Raw genomic sequence first — 21,071 nt, 5'->3', positions numbered from 1 at the left:
GATTCATAGGCACTGCAAGACATTTTCTGCTACTTTCTCTGAGGGTGAAAATTATGCAAAAAAAGTTGTAACTGAGAGAAAAAAAATAGCAATAGACATACATATCCTAAAAATTTGAAATTATTCAAGATTGTTCTGCCATAAAAAAAATTCTTCTGGGCCCGTCAGGAATCATGATGGGATTATCACCAGGTTACTTTACTATTTCATCTGTAGGCTCGATTCATAGTGTTATCGTAATTAACAGATGAGAAATGGCAGCCTGAGCATCAGCTCTTTATCTGACGGTTGAATGCACGGTAGATGCAATGTGATGAATGGTATGAGATACAGATTTATGGGACTGTGATTTTAAAATTAGATAATAAGAAATCTTTTGCTTCCAACTTTCCATTTAGTTCTCATGCTTGACAGAGACAGTCATCTGTTTCCGTTTACTTTAGTTTGTTATAGTCTGAGTACGAAACAGCTGTTTGTAATATCAACAAGTCACTGTGAATGCTTTTCTACTGCATTTGGCTGGCGATCAACTTCATTATGCAAATTTCATCTGCGAGGCATTTGACTGGTGGTGTTGATTTTCCACTCAAGTTTGCATTCAGTGGGTATGTTCTCCTGATTCATGAAAAAGGCAGATGGATAAATATGTCTAATAAGCCTAGCCTCAACATTAGAGAATGTATAATATGACTTTCAGCAATCACATCTTCTCATCCGGCAGACTGCGGAACTAGTTTGCACTCTTATGTCGATTTTATAAGACTGTGTGTGATACTGGCATTTGGTGCTATATTTTAGCATGAAATGCATCTATGCGTCCATTTTGGGTTCTAGGGGCTGTATTATGGAAAGTGCCCCGGGAGAGCAGCAGGCATGGGTTCCCGCTTTGCGCGTCCCGAGGCACTTTGGTATTACAGAAAAAACACAGATATTGTGTGGCCTGTTACTTGAATACACTAACCCCAGGGAAGCACAACTTCACAGCTACCCTACAGACAGCACATTCAATGTAATAGGGCACAATTGATCAGTTTGCGCCCGGCACAACTGTTTTAAGGTAAAGTGTGCCCTATTTATAGTAGTAGGGCCCTAGGCCTCATTTTACACTCAAAAAAATATTGCTAAAAACACAAGTGATGCAAACGGAGACTGCTTGTGTTTTGGTCATTCCCCCTCTTCCTGTATGTTTGCACAATTTTTTTTCAACAAAATATTAGGATAATTTCAGGAATTTTGTGTTACAAGCTAAAGAAAAATGTGCAGAAATTACATGAGATCATGCTGCTGTAGCGTAAATTTTGTCCAGGCCTAGTGAAAACCTGCTCATGGTTCAGTTCTAATTCACTGACAGAAAGCACGAGGGAAACCAGGCGGTGTAAGCGGCACAAAGACGACTTGTTGTCGGGGCGGGGGGGAAGGTGTTAGTCGGCACGACTTGTTCACCTCAGCCGCCCCAAAAAAGAGTGCTACAGGGGCGGAGCGCTCCACCATCCCAGCTACGCCACTGGCAGTAGCCACTCATGGCAGCAGGTGAGCACCTGTTGCAGCTGTCATTCATTAACAGCCACCATGGTGGAAGGAGGGTTATTCAAGGGCTGTTGAGGGACCATATTCTCATGGTGGCTTATGATTGAAGGGGTCCCTTTTGCATAAGTGGCTGACACAACTAAATGTCACATTTACTCATTATACCACGGCTGCTTCTAATTTCTGTTTTACATTCTCTATATTTGGTTTCTGCAGCTGAGACTCTAGTAAGGATCAAGTTGATGAAGGGTGTACGGAAGCTCTTACTGAAAGCAACGAGCAATATATTTTTCCAAGTGCATTTGGCATTGCATGTAATGGGCTTGTATTTCAAGCTTTAAGTAGTCATATCTTTCATTTTTCAGAAGGCCAGCATAAACACTTCGCTGTTGTGAATTTATGGTGCAAGACTTTCTATCAACAACTGCAGGGGGTCTGAGGCAGAGAGTGCATTCACTTTGCTCTCCATCACCATAAACGTGGCAAATTAAATGAGTCTTTTAAATGAGTTGAATTGTCTGAAACAAGGGGCTGTTGTGGATTGATTGTGTAGTTCACAGGAATCAGAAGTGATAATTTAACCACCGGATGAGCTTGTCCCACCAGCATATTCACACAAATGTGTCTGTTTAATTAATTTATGCTTCTTACAATACAGAGTTGCAGAAGTGGAATTTCAATTTCAAATGTCTCTCTTAAAATATTGCCTTTCACAAAGATAGCATTCCCCTTTTTAGTATTTAAAGAGTTTTATATGAAAAACAATTCTAACCAGAGGTACTATATAAAAATAAGCCAAACGTTTTATTTAAATGATGTTGCCACTATAAAATTTCTGTTTACGCCCTTTACTACTGAGCTTAAAACATTGGCCCCCTTGTGAAGCAAAATGCAGGCCTGTGCGGCACACACCTGCAGTGCAGGTGGGCCCCCAATCTCCCAACTAGAGGTCTCCTAGCCATTCAGGCATCCCTGTTAAGTCGAAGGCCAATGAATATCTGTGAGGTATTGGGGACTCAGGGGCCCCCAATCACATTCTGTAAGGGATCCCAATCATTTTGTTTTACATCACCAGCACCACTGCCCCCCTTCTCAAAGACGTTTTGCTTTTGATATGTGTGACTTGCTCTTGAAGTAATCTGATCCTACTCCTAAATTCAAAGAGTAAAAGAGGAGTATGACAGAAGTACTACAAACGTAAGTCACTGAAAAACGTTTGTGGATCAGGCCCAAAGATCTATGTATACTGAGAGTCTCTGAGGGTTAGGTACACACCCTTCTTCCAATGATATTTCTAATGATGAAGCCTATGACAATTAAAGAGTATTTTATATGAGGTGTGCACAGACAGTTCGAAAGCAGACAACCAAGGTGTGGCTGAATGTAGAAAACCTGTTTAAGGGGCACTGGGAAATCCCTTAAGTTGACCTTGGTGAAATGAAGTATTGAACTCGCGGTCTCATGCACAATGCATAATGTATGTTTTGACAGTAGTTAGAGCTGCCTTCAGACATTTACTGCATACTATCTATCAGTTAGTAAATTAAGGGTTACTACATATTGCACTGATACTCTGTGGCACTTGGAGGTCAAAAAATGACATCAGAAGGAATTCCGAGAACTCCAAGCCAACTATTCTGGAACAACTATTGCCTGGAACTGTGGACCCTTTAACTCAATTGAAGGTTTAGAATCAATTAGAACATTGGAATGTTGGGAGCTCCATTGAAAACAATGGAGTGCTCCGAGTTTATAATGGCTGGTATAAGCCTGGAGCTCCAACATTCCAATGTTTCTTTGTTCACAGCTCTGGCTGTGAACAAAGGCTTCAGGAAGCCTGAGGGGATTCCAATCCCTTCACGCTCCCATAGGGCTTTGTTTTTTTTTTGTAAGAACATTCTGCCCTCTAGTAGACGAATGTTCTAATAACCTTATAGCCCTTCGTAGCTGGGCTATACCGGCTATTAAAGTCCCTCTCCCTTGTTAAAGGCTCTCGCCTTTGGCTCGGGCCTTTAACGCTGGAGAGGGCCTTTAATATAGCCTTATAGCCCGCCGTATATGGCTATACCGGCTATTAAAGGCCCTGGCGAGGGCCTTTAACAAGGGACAGGGACTTTAATAGCCGGTATAGCACAGCTACGAAGGGCTATAAGGCTATTAGAACATTCTGCCACTAGAGGGCACACTGTTCTAACAAAAAAGAAAAAAGCCTTATGGGAGATTGAGGGGATTGAAATCCCCTCAGGCTCCTTGAAGCCTTTGTTCTCAGCCAGAGCTGTGATCAAAGAAACATTGGCATGTTGGAGCTCCAGCCATTATAAGCCCGGAGCACTCCATTGTTTTCAATGAAGCTCCCAACATTCTAATTTTCTAATAGCTGGTATAGCCCTCTACTGCGAGCTATAAGGTTATAATAAAGAACTGTCGTTTTCAGGTACTAACTCGAGTGTTTTATATCAGAGTAGGGCCACCATGGGCTGGGACTAGAATTCCATTTTGGGATCAGACCTTCATTAAAGTAGAGCTTGTGCTAGCACAGCATGCAACTTTCCAATGGGAGGGAACAATGAGCCATCCTCTCAGCAGCGGCCGTGCAGGAAAGAGGGTTGGGGGAGTGGCTGGATTGGGGGGGATTTCGACAGACATGGATAAGGGAAAATGTATTATTTATTACATTTTCCATCATGGTCGTCTGTTGAATCCCCGACCAACCCGGCATCACCGCTCTTACCTGCATGGGCCGCTCCTGCATCCTCTATCAAGAACCTTATGGAACATTGACTTTTCACATGGAAGTACAGATAAGTACCAGCCTGGAGCTACCAGAGAAAGATACATAGTTAATGTCAGTTGTCTGATTGGTAGCCTTGGGCTCTTAACACCTTCTTTAAAATACACCAATACGTGATGTGTAGTAGCTGCAAACGCCCCATTTGGCTCTTTATAGAAGTATTAAATGTTTTCTGCATGAACATTTTTGGGTGCGTCGGGCACTTTTTGTACCTTTATTATAATATTGTATTGCTCTTTATTCCTGCAGTTTGGTTTTCTTGTAACGTGACATTTAGTGTACAAAATGGATCCTTCATGAAAAACATATAGTTAAAAAAAAATATGAAACTGTCCTAAGTGATTTGTTATGAAACCAGTATGAACATATTAAATATTAGTTGTTAATTCAAGTTTGGTGATTTTCCACCTTAAAATGACCAATTGATAAATTTGTAATATTCTGGATTTTCGTGAATTTGTCACTGTAACATGAGTTCCAGCCGTCTCTATTTGTTTAGAGATTTTAACCGAACATGGCTGAATTTGAAATAAAACATAGGATGTTAAAACATACTCTACAATTCTGCCTCCTAATAATAGTATTTATGCCTGGGGTATTATAAGATACCTGATTGTAAAGCTAAAGTTCACCTACTGTAGGAAACAATGTTTTATTTGGTACCTGCTGTAAACAGTCTGCACATGGTTGACAAATAATGGTCTGTTCAATTGTGTCAAATGCCTGCCCATGTGTTTTTTTCTTAAATTGCCAGGGGCAGACAGAACGAATCCAGGTGCTTTCAAATGATTAACGAAAATCGTGTTACAGATTGTGTGAAGTTGTTTTCCTGCAGCAATTCATGCTTTTAGTCCCTGACCACATTTTGTCTCTGCTCGATGTTTCAAGTTTCAACAGATCCCACAAGCCTGCAGGGGACGGGGGCCTGTATTGGCAGACCCTGCTCAAATTCCTTACAAGTCGCCTGAATGCTGCGACCAGGACACTTCACTGCAGGGAGGCATGTTATACAGACTTGTAGGGAAAACAATCTATCCGAGTTTCCTGCCATTTGTGAGACAAAGCTAAAAATAATGAGGTTTAAAAAGTAGATCCGATTGTTTGCCTTTATCACAGGGGGCCTAATCCCATAACAATTTTAGGGGATTTTAAATTGTACTTGTAAATTGAGTAGAATCCAATATTATCATCTATTTACACTAAATCACACAGTATTCCTTGCTGCCAGCAGTGTTTTATCGAATACAAATGTGTCCAATTGCATTCTGCAAATTCCAATATAGTGAAATATTTAGTCCCTCTAGTGCTAAATTTGTAAAAAAAAAAGAACAAGTGCCAAGCCTCTCATCAAAAGGCCGCTGCAACCTGCACCATCCTTTGCCCCTGCTAGCGCTACCAATGACAGTACCAAAACAACTACTAACCATCAAAATCCTACAAGTGTGACATTTCAGAGTTTCCAGGCCCCCAAAGCTATAAGAATAGCTTGGGCAGCAGGTATTAGTCATTTTAACGTATATTGAATTAATAAACAGCTGTTGTGCTCACTCTAAATCAGACAATCAGCGCCACTACATAGCAGACTTTTATAAGGGCTGGTGCCGACAATTAAGTGCTGGTGCCAAGCACTGAAAACCATCGGCTCAAATTAAGCATGAGTCACTCTGAGCCTAAATACTGTTTGAAAAGGAAAAAGATCAGTAGCGGCCCGTGGAGGGAGTGGTGTGGGGAGGTGAGGCAGGACGGGGAGACGCAGGGTGGGGGTAGTAAACTACGCCGTAGGCCGAACAGAGATGAGTAAATAAATAAATAAATAAAACAAATTAAATCGTGCGCACTGAAACTCCATAGGCGTTTCAGCGTGCCCAATGTAATTCTTTTTATTTATTTATGTGCTTATCTCCCTTCAGCCGTATGCCAGAGTTTACTACCCCCCACCCTGACGCTCCCCCGCCCCACCGCCCCGCACCACTCCCTCCACGGGTGGCTACTGAAAAAGATTTATGTACGGAAAGAAACTCATCGCACTCCTCTCGTGGTCAATAGCATTGAAAAATATATTGTGAGAATACAAAAAATAATCAATAAAAAACACAAGCTCAAAACAAATGGCTTTCTCACTTTACCAAAACAAGAAACCTAAAGGAATATGATTATACAACTGAGGCACACCTGAAACACACAAGTTCTGTACAATTTGCAGAAACTGGATGTGCCATTCACCTCCAGGCATATCAGAGGTTCTGGTGGGGCCTGAGGAGGCAAACTGAAGAAGGGCTTTTCATAGGCGAAGGACCTCTTTTAAAGTTTAAAATAGTTCGCCAAGGAAAGAGGAAACACAAAAGATTTAGCATCTGCCACCATCTAGTGGCCTTACACGCGTTAGCTGCCTCATCCTTTAGAAACAGGGCAGCTCTGCCCCAAAATGAATAAATACATTTTGCAGCATGGGTGCAGGGCCATCTTAAAATGTTAGGGGCGGGAAATAATGACCAATCAATCATCCCTATCACTGACAGGACTGATTTGCAAAATGCAGTTTGAGAAAATCAAGACATTTGTGACTAAAGGCGAATATCAAAGGTGAAATCTTGTAAGGAAGGAGTGACTTCTAAAATGTCAATGCAGCAGGACAATTGCATGCTCATGTTTGAAATTCAAAACACCTGTCAGTAAAATGCACGTAAGGATGCTGAAAATGTGTTAAATTCAGACTACTTTAGAGATATACATGACAATCCCAATAATAATTTTCTCCAACATTGTGCACTGAATTGCTTTGTGAATAGCGCTACAATAGCACAGCTAGCATTAATACTTGACATGATTTGGAGTAGAGATAATTTGGGTAATTCTTGAATGCATTAAAAAAGCTCTGATCAAGTGTATATGATAGGAAACCGTTCACAGTCTTTCAAAATAGGAGTCTCTTTACCAGGTCCCCAGTTCTGACTCATCATCGTCATCATATTAATTTATTCGGTCATTTGTACAAAACACCATCAAAGTATACAAAAGATAAAAACACAACCATATACACAATTAAAATAGTATTAAACCATTTGAAGCATGAGTACAGATGACATCCCAAAACAGGGTAAAACAACATACAAAAGTTCGTCCTACATAGTCAAGCTAAAAAAGAGTATGCTATACAGTCTACCAATCATTTAGAGTACTGGACCATGTATACCAACTTCATTTTTAAAATACATGTACAACGTAGGAGGAAAAAGGATTTATAAAGACTTCATTACTATAATAAAAACTTTTTTATGGATCAACCAAAAGGAAAATAAAAACGACTAAGAGCAAATACTATTGGCCCTGATGTATCCGATTTTAAGATCCTGAATGCGATCTGGTGCTGCCTAGTTCCCAAATTGAGACATAGTGGTCTAATCCATTTCCGGCGCAGCTGCCTATACTTTGTACAAAAAAAACAAGATGTGTTCTTCAGACTCGTGAGCTTCGTGGCAAGCAGGACAAAGATCTAAAACCAGGCCAGTCGCCTCTTTCCCCGGAAATTTCAGAAGCAGGTTGCTGTATCTGAATCTAACATACAGGCTCTTGGCAAGAGGAGGTGTAATCAAATCAAGGAAGGGTGCAAACAAAAAGCTTGTTTTAACATTTAAAAAGTTAAATGTTTGATGTTAGTTAGTCAGTTCTGACTCTTTCTCCCACCCCCAAGCAGTGATTTCTGACCCCATTCCGTCGGGAATTTTTAATTTCCCCTCATAGTGTCACCAGAAGCTTTTGGCTGTTTTCAGCAGCTGGAGTTCTGGTGTGAATTTTACTGAGTCTGCAAATTTGCCAAGGACATTGTAATTCCCAATAGCATTGGCAACTCTGCCAATGGCCCATCAGATGAATTATGTAGCTTGTACTTGGGTTCTGTAAGACAGAGACATGTTTTGCCTTGTCAAAATTATTTTAACTGTACTCTATTGCATCTACATGGGCCGCATCCTCTCCTCTACTTGAACCTCCTGTGTACTTTCTGATCAGTCTGTGTCCATATTACACTTATAGTTGTTGGATTGTATATTTGTTTTTATGTGACATTCTGGAAGCTTGCTTATTTTTTTGTCCTGAAAACTGAGGTTGGATCACAGAATAATAGATAGTATGTTTCTGAAAGGAAGCGTCTTCTAAAAGTGTGACTTTGACTTGTTTCTAATGTGTGAGGAAAGCAAAGCATAACAACGTATATATTTTTTAATATGACCGGGCCATTTATGTGTTTTATGCATGGATTATACTTGATAGTGATTTTTAGTTTCAGAACAGTGATGGACAACGTGCCCACACTTGATCATGGCTGACCTGAGAACGTGCCAAAACCGGTTTTGGCAAACATTTTCAAACCAGCCACACACTACGTAAGTCCACAAATGGAAAGGAGTAGGCAACATGGTTGGGTTATGGCAGCCAACCCTGCTCTGAAAGTAGACTCCAGGCTAGTACTCTGCCAGTGAAATGGCAGAGTGACACAATTTGCATCCAGGCCCTGGACAAGCTGAGTCATGCAAACAAAGTGCATGTGCAGTGCAAGCAAATCTAAGCGGATTATTTTCTGCCCCATTAATGCACATTTTTGCAGGACAAACGCCACACATTTTCTAAGAGTGCTTGGTTGGGGAGGCACACAAATATGATTCAGAAAGTAACACAGTGGTACTTTACTAAAAGGAATTTATTTCTACCCAAAAAAACGTTTTTTTAGCAAAATTAGGCTAATGAAAGATTGGGACAAAAGAAGAAAACTTTCTAAAGTAGAGTACGGGTTGTAAATATGAACTGCACAGTTACAAAAAGATAAGTGTAACAAAAGCAGTAACCCACTGAGCTGAAAATAAAATACTGTTCTGTGATATGCATAGTACACGCTCTTTGCAGCAGGCATATTAACCCTTTTCACTACCTTAAATGAGCCAAAATTGCCATTAGACAAAACTCCAGAGTTATATTGCCACTTTTATTGTTGCCTGAAAAGTGTTGGATATGCAAGGAGATCCGCAGTGCTTTGAAACTGCAACAAAGTGGCCCCCAGTAAAAAATAAAGCAACTCCCACCCTTCCAGCCTCCTGGGGAAACGCCTGATGCCTGAATGGCCAGTCCAGCCTTGCGCTGCACGCATCTAAATTCTGCAATCAGAACACACTTACAGTGTACGCGCATATGCACATCTCATTTTCTGCCCCATTAATGTACATTTTCACTTACATCCTCATTATGCACGTGCTGGAAATGCACACAATTCTGAGTATATCATTTTCTGCCTCATTGCTGCATATTTGTGCAGTACGTGTGGCACATATGTGGTACGCTTATGCACATTTTATTGGGTAGTCTGTGAGTACCTAATGATCCCTCAGTAGTGCCAAATGGCATTGCGCTTCCTTTGTGCTCATTTATTGCAATGGCATTTAGGGCAGTGCATGTCTCGATCTCAGCCACACATACTAGTGGAAAAGGGCGACAGTTAATGAACCTTGATGCATTTCACATGTACCAAATATCCTGACATCTGATCGCTGTCCAACAATATAAGGACAGCCAAATACACTTAGCGAACGAAATGTACTAAGTGACTGGCAAACCTCGCCTCTAGGCAAGCATTTAGAATAATGAACAATTTGAAAGTTCACCTTTTACATCTGTTTCTGTCTTTAAAATCTAAAGGGCTCCCTGAACCCTGCGGTATGAAATTTCAAAAAGAACCTTTATAGGTCTCTTGAGTATTGCAGAGTTGGCTTTACAATCTAAGAAGTGTGAGGAGAAAACATTCTAAAAAGGTAGAAGCAAGTGGTTTTTGAATCATTTACTTGAAGATGGAAATTGATTGGCTTCATTTTGGAAACAAGGCAGGCGCCAATTTGATGATGTAAATGTTTTACTAGGAAACATATGCAAGCAGGGCAGGGCAAACGACGTGCACGCAGATGGTCTTTTCATCTTCATTTCCTTTGCATATTTTGATTTTCTTAGGGGTGGTCGGATGGAGAATAAGAACCGAGTGGGGGGAGGCCATTGGTGGCTGTGGCAGGAGATTACATTAGTGAAGGTACTCCCTTCACATAGGCCATGCTGAATGCCTAGTTTCTCAGCAGGTAGGGCTTCTCTAGTAGTTGAGCTTGGTGCCTGCCTCAAGGGTGTCTTCAAAATAGATCTCGGTTCCAAGTCGGATAGCACAGGCTTTTGGTGCAAAGCTCCTTATTTTAGCATTGAGGCCTCGGATCTGGAGTTTGAGGAGTCACCACTGGCAAATGTTGCTTTTTGTGGCTAAGGGCTTTTGAAAATGTGGCTTACGCCAACTGTGGAGGGCATTTTGGGGGATGTTCTGGGCGTAAGACATCGCTCTCTCAAGGTGGTTTCGTGCCGTGGACCTTAGGCTCCTCCCGAGCCCTGGAGGTTTCCTGCCTTGGAGCGTAGGCTCTGCTCGAGGTCGGGCCCTGTAGCGAAGATACTCGCGGTGTGGTGTTTGCAAAACTCCAGGAGTTAGTATCTGTCTTGGGTGCGGGTTTTCACCCAGTCCCTGAGGATGAATGTTCTCTGAAGCTGGAGTCGGCGAAGGATATCTACTCTGAACATACCCAAACCATTTTAAGAGAGCCAGGCCTGAATGTTACAGAGGACAACTGTGAGTTCTCTATCCTTTCTACGTAGGATAACATTATCCAAAAGTTCTTATGTTATTTGGAGTACAGCGCATATTGCATGGACTCTTTTAAGAGATTGCAGGTAACATCTTGGCCCTAGATTGAGCTTTAACATTCTCAACTGTTTTATTGTTGATTATCTTTTTAATGGTTTTACATTTCCTGTGTGTAATAGACCTGTTTTTTAAAACATACTGCCCTGACTACTGATGAAAAACTAATGTGTTTTATTACACTGTTGCTATAGATGACTTTTAAACCTGCTGTCTCCTGGAGTAGGCCTTGACTGCTCGACCTCACTAGTTGTGGACTGTGATATAATCATAGAAGTTTAGGGCAGTAGTTCCTAGGACACCACTGGTTAATAACTATGCCTGCTAAAAATGCAATATTCTTTAATTCCAAGAAATACATTCCTACAGAAATATTGCATTTTACTCAATTCATTGACATATATATTTACAGATATCATGAAATCAGCAGTACTTAGCACTTAATTAATTCAACTCAACCAACACATGTCATCCACCTATCATGAATACAAAACAGTAAAAAAATTGAAATTTCTTTTCACAAAAATATAGTAGGTGATCAGCAGCCCATTAGCCCACAAATATTAAAACATTTGAAAGAATAGCAGATTAACCAGCAGCATGCAACTCATTTTGCCAATAGAAAGCAATATACAGTGCAATATGCAAAACCAAATGGTTGCAATCACAACGTTTTTGTTCAGTTTGGCCTAACTAACAAAGCCAGATCTCCCATATCAAGACCAGTGCTCTAATCAGGGCTTCCTCCTAATAAAGTGGACATCAGCCTACCAGTTCAAGACACATCATTACCAATATGAGAGGAGTGGTAGCCCAGGTCTGAGTCACTAAGAGGTACAAGGCCAAGCATAAGAAGTTATTATTTTGCACAGATATTGGCCAAAGGTAATGGCTACATCTCAAAATCTGAGGCCACATATCAGTTTTAGGCCCATTTCTCTTGACTGTATTTGTTTAGCATGATAGTGTTCTTCCCTGAACTTTCTGGCTGCTTACCTCCACTTTTTTCTGTATCGTTTTGTTGGCCTTAGGACTCTGAGCACTTACACACTGCTGACCAGTGCTAAGGTGCATGTGATTTGTCCGAAAAACATGGTGACATTGGTATATATCTAATTGGCATATATAGTTTACATGTAAGTCCCTTGTAAAGGGGTATACTATATATCCAGGGCCTATAATTTAAATGCTACTGGTGAACCTGCAGCACTGATTGTGACACTCCCACAAGTAGCCTTTCAAACCTGTCTCAGGCTTGCCATTCCAATGCCTATGTGTGCAGTTTCCAAGCCTTAAACTCCCCTTTTATTACACACACGTCACCCCTAAGGCAGGGTGCTGTGTAACTAAAAACTAGGACATGTACTTTCAAGTTTTACATGTCCTGGTAGTGAATCACAGCTAAATGTGTTTTTAGTTCACCTTCACAGCACTTGTGTTTGCCTTGTAAAATCTATTGTATTTAATATACTTAAAAGGGGCTTACATCCCGCTCTTCCTTTTCATTTTGTTCTTGTGCTTGAAACTTATTTTTCCTCTGTTTCCATTGGTTGTTGAATACCATTTCCTGTTGTTCTTTGTGTGCTCTTCCTATCAGTGTCCCAATGCACAAGTACCCGTATTCATCTGCATTGTTTGAACTTCTTTCTTATCTTATCTTATTTGTGAGCAAGAGTGTCAGCACCCCTGCTACTTCACTTTTCAGCAAGCAGTTCTTCTCTTTCACACCGCCCTCTTCCCCCTCTACCTGGTGTCTTCAGACCTCACTGTTGTTTCATCCACACCCCCACCCTACCTTCCTCCCGTTCAGAAATACAATTTGCTTGTGATTTAGTCAATCAGAACCTCAACACATGCTCTACCAATGCTGCCTCAATATATGTATACAATTCTCTCAAAACGTTATAAAGCACTCAGACATCTGTAACATAGCACTATGTGCGTGCTATGGAAGACCTTTGAGGGGAACTACAGTTAATCACCTGTGCACGGCCTCTGTTCACGCAGACACTCCTAGCTAGAGGTAATCGACCCTCTGTAGTGCAAATTAAGCCCGGTGCACACCAGAATGCTCATTGTTATTTCACCACCCTGCCTTCCTCCCGATCAGAAATACAATTTGCCTGTGATTGATTCAATCAGCACTATTTCCACATGCTCTAAATATGCGTCTTCGATATATTCATAGAATTCCACAAAAAGTTTACGTAGAGCTCTGACATATGTAAAAAGGCACTATGTGCATGCAATGGAAGACATCTGCAGGTAACTACAGCTGCTTAACTGTGCGCTGCCTCTATTCATGCAGATGCTCTTTAAACTGTTCCTAGCGGGGCACAATCAAGCCTCTGTGATGAAAAGTGAGCCCAGTGCACACCGAATGCAGGGATTCACATATGGGTCTTCCAAAGTAAACACCACAGGAGCAATTGTATGTGCTCTAATCTCGAGTCTGACGCTGTGTTTCCAAGCTAAAGTTCAGTGATTCTCTACGCTTATGGCTAAAATATCAGAAAATGATTAGAACAAAGTGAAAGTGTAATATTGACTATTGTTCTGGAAAATGCATTTCTTATAGTCCTTAATCCACTTGTCCCCAAGTAAAAAAATAGCAACCGACAGCAGGAAAGAGTTAATACTATAGCTTTCTCAAACAAACTAATGCTGCTGCAGTAGGCAAATGGATAATTCTGCACTTCTTATTAAAATCAATAAATCGTTTTTCCTTTAGAGACTGGTAATATACTTTTTTGATATTTTAATGTGAAGCTCTACAAACTTGTTTTCTTGGTTCCATCTTTTTAAAGTGTGCATGTATTGCATCTCTAAATTTATGAAATGTGTGTTCAAACAGAGTGCAATAAACAATTTATAAAACGCACTAAGAAAATAATTGTTAAATATATGTGAACTAAAACATAGACTCTTTAGCATCTTTTACAAATAAAATAAATTTAAATGAGAGCTCGGAAGATATAAGAAAGAATTGTAAACAATAATAATGGTATATGCTTCATCTCCCAGAGTGTATTGTTTGAATGGTGGGTACTTTTTTTGCTGGGAAAAAACTCTAATACTTCATTCATTTGCAATTCATGATATATAAATGGCATACGATCGTGACCATTGAGTTTACAACTCTGTGACTTAAGAGTGGGGGATTCCCAAATATGTTTTCTACACCCCTTCAATTTTTACCAGTCAAAATTCAGTTTCTGTTTCTGTGTGGATTTCTATCCTTGTATGCATTTGAGAGAGGAATAGAAACACAGTAATACATAAATTGACAAGGAGAATGAAAACTCACAACTGTGATCCCATAAGTTTAACCAGCTACCAATGTTTTTTATACTGGCCATAAATATATTTTAAAATAATTAAGTTTTAATAAATATTAAACATATGATACCTACTGTAGTTAACTTCAATTGTAAAAAATACAAAATGCAATTGCAAATGTATATTTGGAGCACAGGAATGAAGAACGGTCAATGATATTCTGAAACAATTGTTTTTAGAGTATGGTGAGAATTAGGTCTACACTATTGTACCAGTGTACTTCCCTCAAAAAAGGAAAAATCTCACCCTCCTTCGTGTTGCTTATTTGTCGGTGATAGCACTTAAAACATAAAAGTTTCTTCTGCACTCCGGCCAAATCCTTCTTGACTTAAAGAACTATTTCATTAAGACTGCATATGATTTGAGTGCTTTTCGGCTGTATTTTTTTGGGTTTGTCTGATGCTTTCAAATGACTCTCCTTGTGTCAGCACGTATTTTAAGTGTGCTTGTGAGCTGCATGATTTAGTTTTTCTACGATACCTTTGAACTCAGCGTCTTGTAGTATCTACAGTGCCCCTTTTCACCCCCTAAATCATAACCGTATTCTTATTTGGAGAATGTTGAGTACTGCATTTCATTTTAGTTCAATCATCTGCCCTTCAACTAATATTTCTGCGTATATTACCACTAGTTACTGCACAATTTATTGCTCTTCTCATTAAACAAGTACTAACACTTTTACGTAGTTTCAGGAACTTATATTGCACAACCACTCACCAGCCCAAAACTTACAACAACAACAACTTTGTGTTAATCACATGAGCAAAACCTATTGCATTTACCAATGCTTGTTCACTACTGTGAGGCCTACTCCTCTCATAGGCTATCATTGGAATTCCTTTCCATACTTTTAAGATGTAATTTCTGATTAGAACGTAATAGCTAAATCATGTTTCATATCTTTGAAATGATTAGAAAAAAATCCTATTTAGTGGTAAAGTTGGATTTGGCATTATTGTTTTAGAAATGCCACTTTTAAAAAGTGAACATTTCTCTGCTTCAAACTTTGCTCTATGTGCCTGCAGCCTGTCTCCAGTGAACGTCTGGGCTGGGTGAGAGCTAAACTTTGTGCATTTCCTCTACACAGCCACAAGCACAGGAAGGTTTAGGTTCATCTGCATTCTGAGCAACCATCTGCATTCATCTGCATTCCGATGAGTCTTCCTGAACAGAAAGGAATTGGAGGGGCTGACACTTTCACTTCAATAGGTAGTGTCCTGTCCACACACAAAATACTGATTCACCCCCCCCCCCCCCCCCAAAGTTAGCCTTGAAGGCAAGACTGGTTTGGAAGGGATCTTTCTGCACCTCAGAGAGCTCCTTTGAAACCACCCACTACATACATCAAAGGCACTTTTGGGTTTACATACTGAGGCTCTGACCCTACCAAATCAGTTCATTACTGGACTTGGGAAGAACTCTGTTGAAATAAAGACTACTCTGCTGTAAGGATTGCCACTTTGCCTTGAATGACTGTTCTGAGAAACTGCTTCTCTGCTTTGCTAAGCTGATTTGCTTGCTGCTGATATTTGCTCTGCTGATGACAAAGATTGGACCTATCTCACTTGAATCCAGAGTGACACCAGAGCTTGCTGGCTTTCCTCCTGTTTTCTGAAGTATGAGGGACACAAAAGACTTCCTGCAATCTTGCTGGTGCTGCTGGACTCTGCCATCTGTGAGTGCTACCCTTGCCTGAAGAGCCCCTTCCAGTCCTGGATCTCAGAAGTGGGTTCTCAGCTGATTTCTGCAAAAACCAACACGTTGCCTCGACTGAGTGAGAAATTCTGGGCATTGCCCTTCAACAACGATTCAGTGGCCGCTCAAGGACAGCGGTTCCACAGCATGTGCGGCTTGATGACGGTACTCTGCGTGGCTTGACAGAGCTTGATAATGATGCTGGACCCCTTTGCGCCTTTTTTTTCAAGGTATAAGGTAAGTTCCGCAGCGAGAAGGGAAGAACCCTGTGATGAAGCATGCCACCAAGGGAAACCCTGGCGGGTGAGGGTTATTTTAAAAAAACTTTCAGTTTCCTATTTAATATAACGAGTGGAAATATAGCCAATTAAACAGACAGACTCTCTTTGGTATTACAGAACGTATAGCATGCGGAGTCCTCTGTTTTTTCTGACCTCTACCTCCCCCTTCTTTTGATTGTTATTTTCACTTCACTTGGTATGTTGGTGAATCAACAACCTTGGTTCTAAACCCCAGCCCGAGCATTTGAAGCAGCAATTGCGGTGAGGAATTCAAGGATAGGAATGACTGTATAAATGCCTTAGAGATTTGGCAGAGCTTAGAAACAGTTCCCATTGACACCGGACTCCCCAAAAAATAGTTTGCTTCCCATGATAAATCCACCAGCAAAGGTTTGTACTCAAATTCCAATAAAAATGTAATACCTTGTGTTAAGCTAATTATACAATCCAGCTTTTTTAAACTGGCTTTAACACTTGAGTTACTACACTCAACAATGCTATAGCTGTACCTTTTTGGTCCAAGATGCGTTTCTTATATGTGGTTGTTGTTGATTTTAGCCTTCGATTTTGTAAATTGTTTGCTGCTGTGGTCTACAATGCTGAGCATGGGAATGCAAGAAACCTTTATTTTCTCGAATGCAGCTAAAGGTACTTGGACTTACATTTGACAATTTGCAACTTAATAAGATTCATACTATTCAGAAATTCCTAAGGGATGTGTTTTTGGGCTCTTATTGTTTAAAATATTTCTCATTGACTTTTGACTTGTGTTTGATTGAACTTCTCTTTATCCTCCACTTTCAGGTTCTAATATCATCTGAACACTGTATCACATGTATTATTTGCTAATCCTTTTCATGCATTAAAATAAATAGTTCCTGAGAGACTTACAGGCAAAATGTGATTTTTGCTGAAGCAGTCATCTCCATGAAAATTATAAGGACATCCTGCCTTTCATTCCAAAGGCAAGTGAGATACCAGCTAAATGTATTGTCCATTTACCTTCTAAAGTAATCCAATGAATGATGCTAATGCAGCACACGCATCTGCAGAAAACATCCAGCACACGTCCAGTTCCACAGTGTCCTTAAAAGTAATTTTGGTTCAAATAAAGGCCCCAATTTGCTATGATTTTGCACTGGGGTGGTCACTTTTGTGGTGCAGCCCCAGCGCAAAATCCTTTATGGCAATTACAAAGCAACGAAAAGCCATTTTGCATGTCTTTACAAGGTATAGTAAATACAAAATAATGCAACACCTTGCGTTACATTTCATTGGGTAGGCAATACATGGGTGGAGCATGGTTGTTCCCATGCATCCACTCATGCATTTTGACTCTAACCCAGGTTTATAAAGTCTTGTAAACCTGGGTTTGCACCGAATGGTGTGCCTATCTGACAGAGGCGTAACGAGGGGAAATATTTTTATATCTCCTTGTTGCTTCCTCTTTCCTTGTGTGCTGCATTCTGCAGCAGAATAGAACGAAGAATATGATATGCCTCTTTGGATTGCTCTTGTGCAGGAAGGTATCCCTTGCTGCACAAAACAATCATGCCGGTAATGCAGGCACCCTTACACTATGGTTGGCACTAGGCCACACAGTGCACCATCAGAAGGAGAAAGCAGAAAGGCTCCATATTTTTGTAAATATAGAGGATTTCTGCTCTCCCTTTCACCCAAAACTCACAGCAAGTCCCCTTGCTTCACCACTTTGTGTGAAATATTAAAAGTTAAGTAAATATGCCTGCTGGTATCCAACAGTGAAAATTACTCAAACAGTATAAGAAACCTAGAAATTATGCGACATACGAAAAATCAAATGATCCGGATTGACACAAGAGAATGCCTGTGTTATATTAAAAAAAATGTGCATCCCTAGTCGACATTGCACTGTTCGATGCTGAAAGGATTTATGCAAAATGAGAAAAAAAGATGTTCTGGCTAGAATTTGCAGAGCAAAGCTGTGTCACCTGATCAAAAAAACATAAAAGTCATTAATGTTTCCAAAATAACATAATTTACTGCATTCTTTGTGATTTTACCAATGTGGTATGTACACAATTGGTAACGGCATAGCAATTCTTAAACAAAACTATGCCTGCCACAATTGAAACATACTGCAGGAAATCTCAGCTTGATTTCCTGACTGTTTTTGCCTGCAGGCGAGTCCTAATTTCACTTTAAGAACTGGCGCTAACAGCACAAATGAGCTGGGAGGGGAAGCCCCAGAGAATCACCTGCAACCTCCAAGTTCAAGAGACAGATTTTCACGGATGAAAAAAGCAGAGGAAGTGGGTGGAGAGTCTTAGCCTGCTTCTCATCGCGGTCTCAGAACTTAGTTGCCAAGGGAAAAGAAAGACAGAGACAGAGCACAACAAAGGTAAAAAAAAACATAAAGCCACTCTAAAACACAAACGCAATGCACCACTGTTTAAAGAGCGCAATTCTAGACAAAGTGACGAGCAAACGATGACGCGCTTACCTTTTCACCTTTGCCGCCTTTAAGACCACGGACCCCATCGGCGCCCTGCAACCAGACAGGAGGCAATGTTTGTCATTGTAAGATACGAGAGTGAGTAATTATGTCTGAATAGTGTTTGATACTCACCTTCACCCCGCGAGGGCCAGGATATCCGATCGGACCTTGCGGACCTGAAGGCCCCTACAAATAAAACACAAACCACACACCAGAAGGTAAATTCACCATTTCTGTCAGACCCAGGCAGGCTTTAATTCATTTTCATTTTGCTGACATCTCTTGCGGACATAAGCGTTGTAGCATAAAGAAACTGACCGCCAATCGTTACGCATTGTCCTTGGAGCAATGCCAGCATAGCAAAATAGCTGCTGCAACTTAAAGATACCCAGGGAAATGAATGCCTACGTGCAACCGTCATCCAAAACCTGAGCCACAGAAAACGATTCCGAAAGAACCAACATAAGGATAAAAACTCATTGCGGTGGGACAGCTCAGCAGTTTCCTAGAAAACCTAGACAGTGCAAGTGGTTACACAGTGCCGCGGTTCCATGACATTTGAACTGTTTCTGGATAGAACTCTGATGGAATGCCGCTATGAAAGGATGTTTCAAAATAGAATGTCTATATGAGTCTAAAAAGATCAGTGGTGTTCTTGCTGCAAAAATGTGATTCTATTCTTTCAAGATTATAGGCGCAACATAAAATTGCCATGAAGTAATATAACATAGTTGGAACCACCAGTGGACAGGGAAGAAGGATAGTATCTTTCAAGGTTTTGTTTTAAACCGAATAAAAGATTATTAAAAAGGATAGTGGTGCGTTCTCTGAATCAAATTCCCCAGTGCCACTATTCAATGTAAAACAGAAAAATGTGTCTTTAAGGAAAGGTATATGTTAGTCTAAGACAGCCTTATTAAGCGGTTGGTTTACCCTTTCGAGGAGAAAATTGCTATAAAGAACTTGCTATTCAGCTCCAAAATTATTGTTTTTTATGTAAACTACAACTTCGTGTTGCCCATTATAAGTTTCAAATTTCGACTAATAAAGAATAGTTTATAATAGAAATAAGTGCTTCTGTCCGGGTTTATGAAGCACCAATAGGGGCCATTAGGTAGTAAGCCCCTGAAATGATGCTCCATGCTGGTCTATAATAATTTACCTAGAGGCACACGTGAGGCCTTATTGATTATCTAGAGTGATGCATAGATCAGAAAACTGCATGGCCCATTCAAACCTTTCCTGCTAAAGAGGGTGCATGATATCTATCTATCTATCTATCTATCTATCTATCTATCTATATGTTAATTTATATCATTTTACTAAAAATCAGAGGTTAAAGTAGTTAGGTGGGAAAAAAGACTTCAAAATTCACTGACAAAAAAAGGTTAAAGTAACATTATAGTTAGGTGAATATGTCAGTTACAATATTAACGTTTTGAAGTAAAAAAAATGCAGAAATTCACCAGTTATAATTAGCAGAGCTTCATTACTCATGACATGTTCTATGACATCATTTATGACATCACTGATGACATCTTAAAAACCTCTGTTTTTTCAGTGAATGTCTTTAACACAAAAAAATATTTTTTTACCATAAGGAAAGCAAACCCCTGCTGCACACATCCTTCGGCCATGAATAGCAGGTGTGTTGGTCACAGGGCCTCATGTTTTTCAAAGGAGAGCAATCCACTCAATGCTCATGTGCCCACTCAGAGTACCACCCAGACACTGGCACACCCACTCACAGACCCACTCCGACAGTAACACACCCACTCACACACCCATCCACTCATGTGCCAACTCACAGACCCAAACATAGAGACCCATGCACCCACTCACAGACCCGTTCAGACACTCATGCACCAACTCACACACTCATACAGTCAGTGATTCACCCATTCATAGAACCACTTACACACTCTCAGACCCACACAGACACTAAGAGACCCACTCAAAGATGCACACAAACACTCACATACACACTCTCAAAGGATACAGGTTACAGTTAGGTAATACAAATTAAACAAATCTTTGACATTTTCTGAAAAAACGCAGGCTTAATGGACATTATAGGTATAAACAAAAGAGCCTGTGCTGGACACTGTGCTGTATACTTTCACCCTTAATTGATAAGAAAGACATAATGGTTCATTTGTACATTGATTAATGAAGCTACTTAGAAAGTTAACATGGGAGGTTACATATATATGCAATTTATAATGTATTTCATTTAATGTGTGCATT

General features: G+C 40.3%; 1 protein-coding gene across 4 annotated transcripts in view; it reads right to left on the bottom strand.

Annotated features, from left to right (window-relative positions):
• Window positions 1-21,071, bottom strand: part of COL11A1 (collagen type XI alpha 1 chain) — a 393,450-nt gene that overhangs the window by 153,440 nt on the left and 218,939 nt on the right. For all 4 annotated transcript variants that reach the window (XM_086954309.1, XM_086954306.1, XM_086954313.1 and 1 more), the window contains 2 exons: window positions 18,957-19,010; window positions 18,831-18,875 (listed from right to left, as the gene is read on the bottom strand). In XM_086954309.1, the coding sequence (XP_086810435.1) occupies window positions 18,831-18,875; window positions 18,957-19,010 (99 nt within the window). The remainder of the gene's footprint in view (window positions 1-18,830; window positions 18,876-18,956; window positions 19,011-21,071) is intronic.

The sequence above is a fragment of the Lissotriton vulgaris genome, chromosome 1_1 (genome assembly GCF_964263255.1).
Source record: "Lissotriton vulgaris chromosome 1_1, aLisVul1.2, whole genome shotgun sequence".
Taxonomy (NCBI): Eukaryota; Metazoa; Chordata; class Amphibia; order Caudata; family Salamandridae; genus Lissotriton; species Lissotriton vulgaris.
The sequence above is the reverse complement of the archived record's forward strand: the minus strand, read 5'-3'. Positions and strand labels throughout refer to the sequence as shown.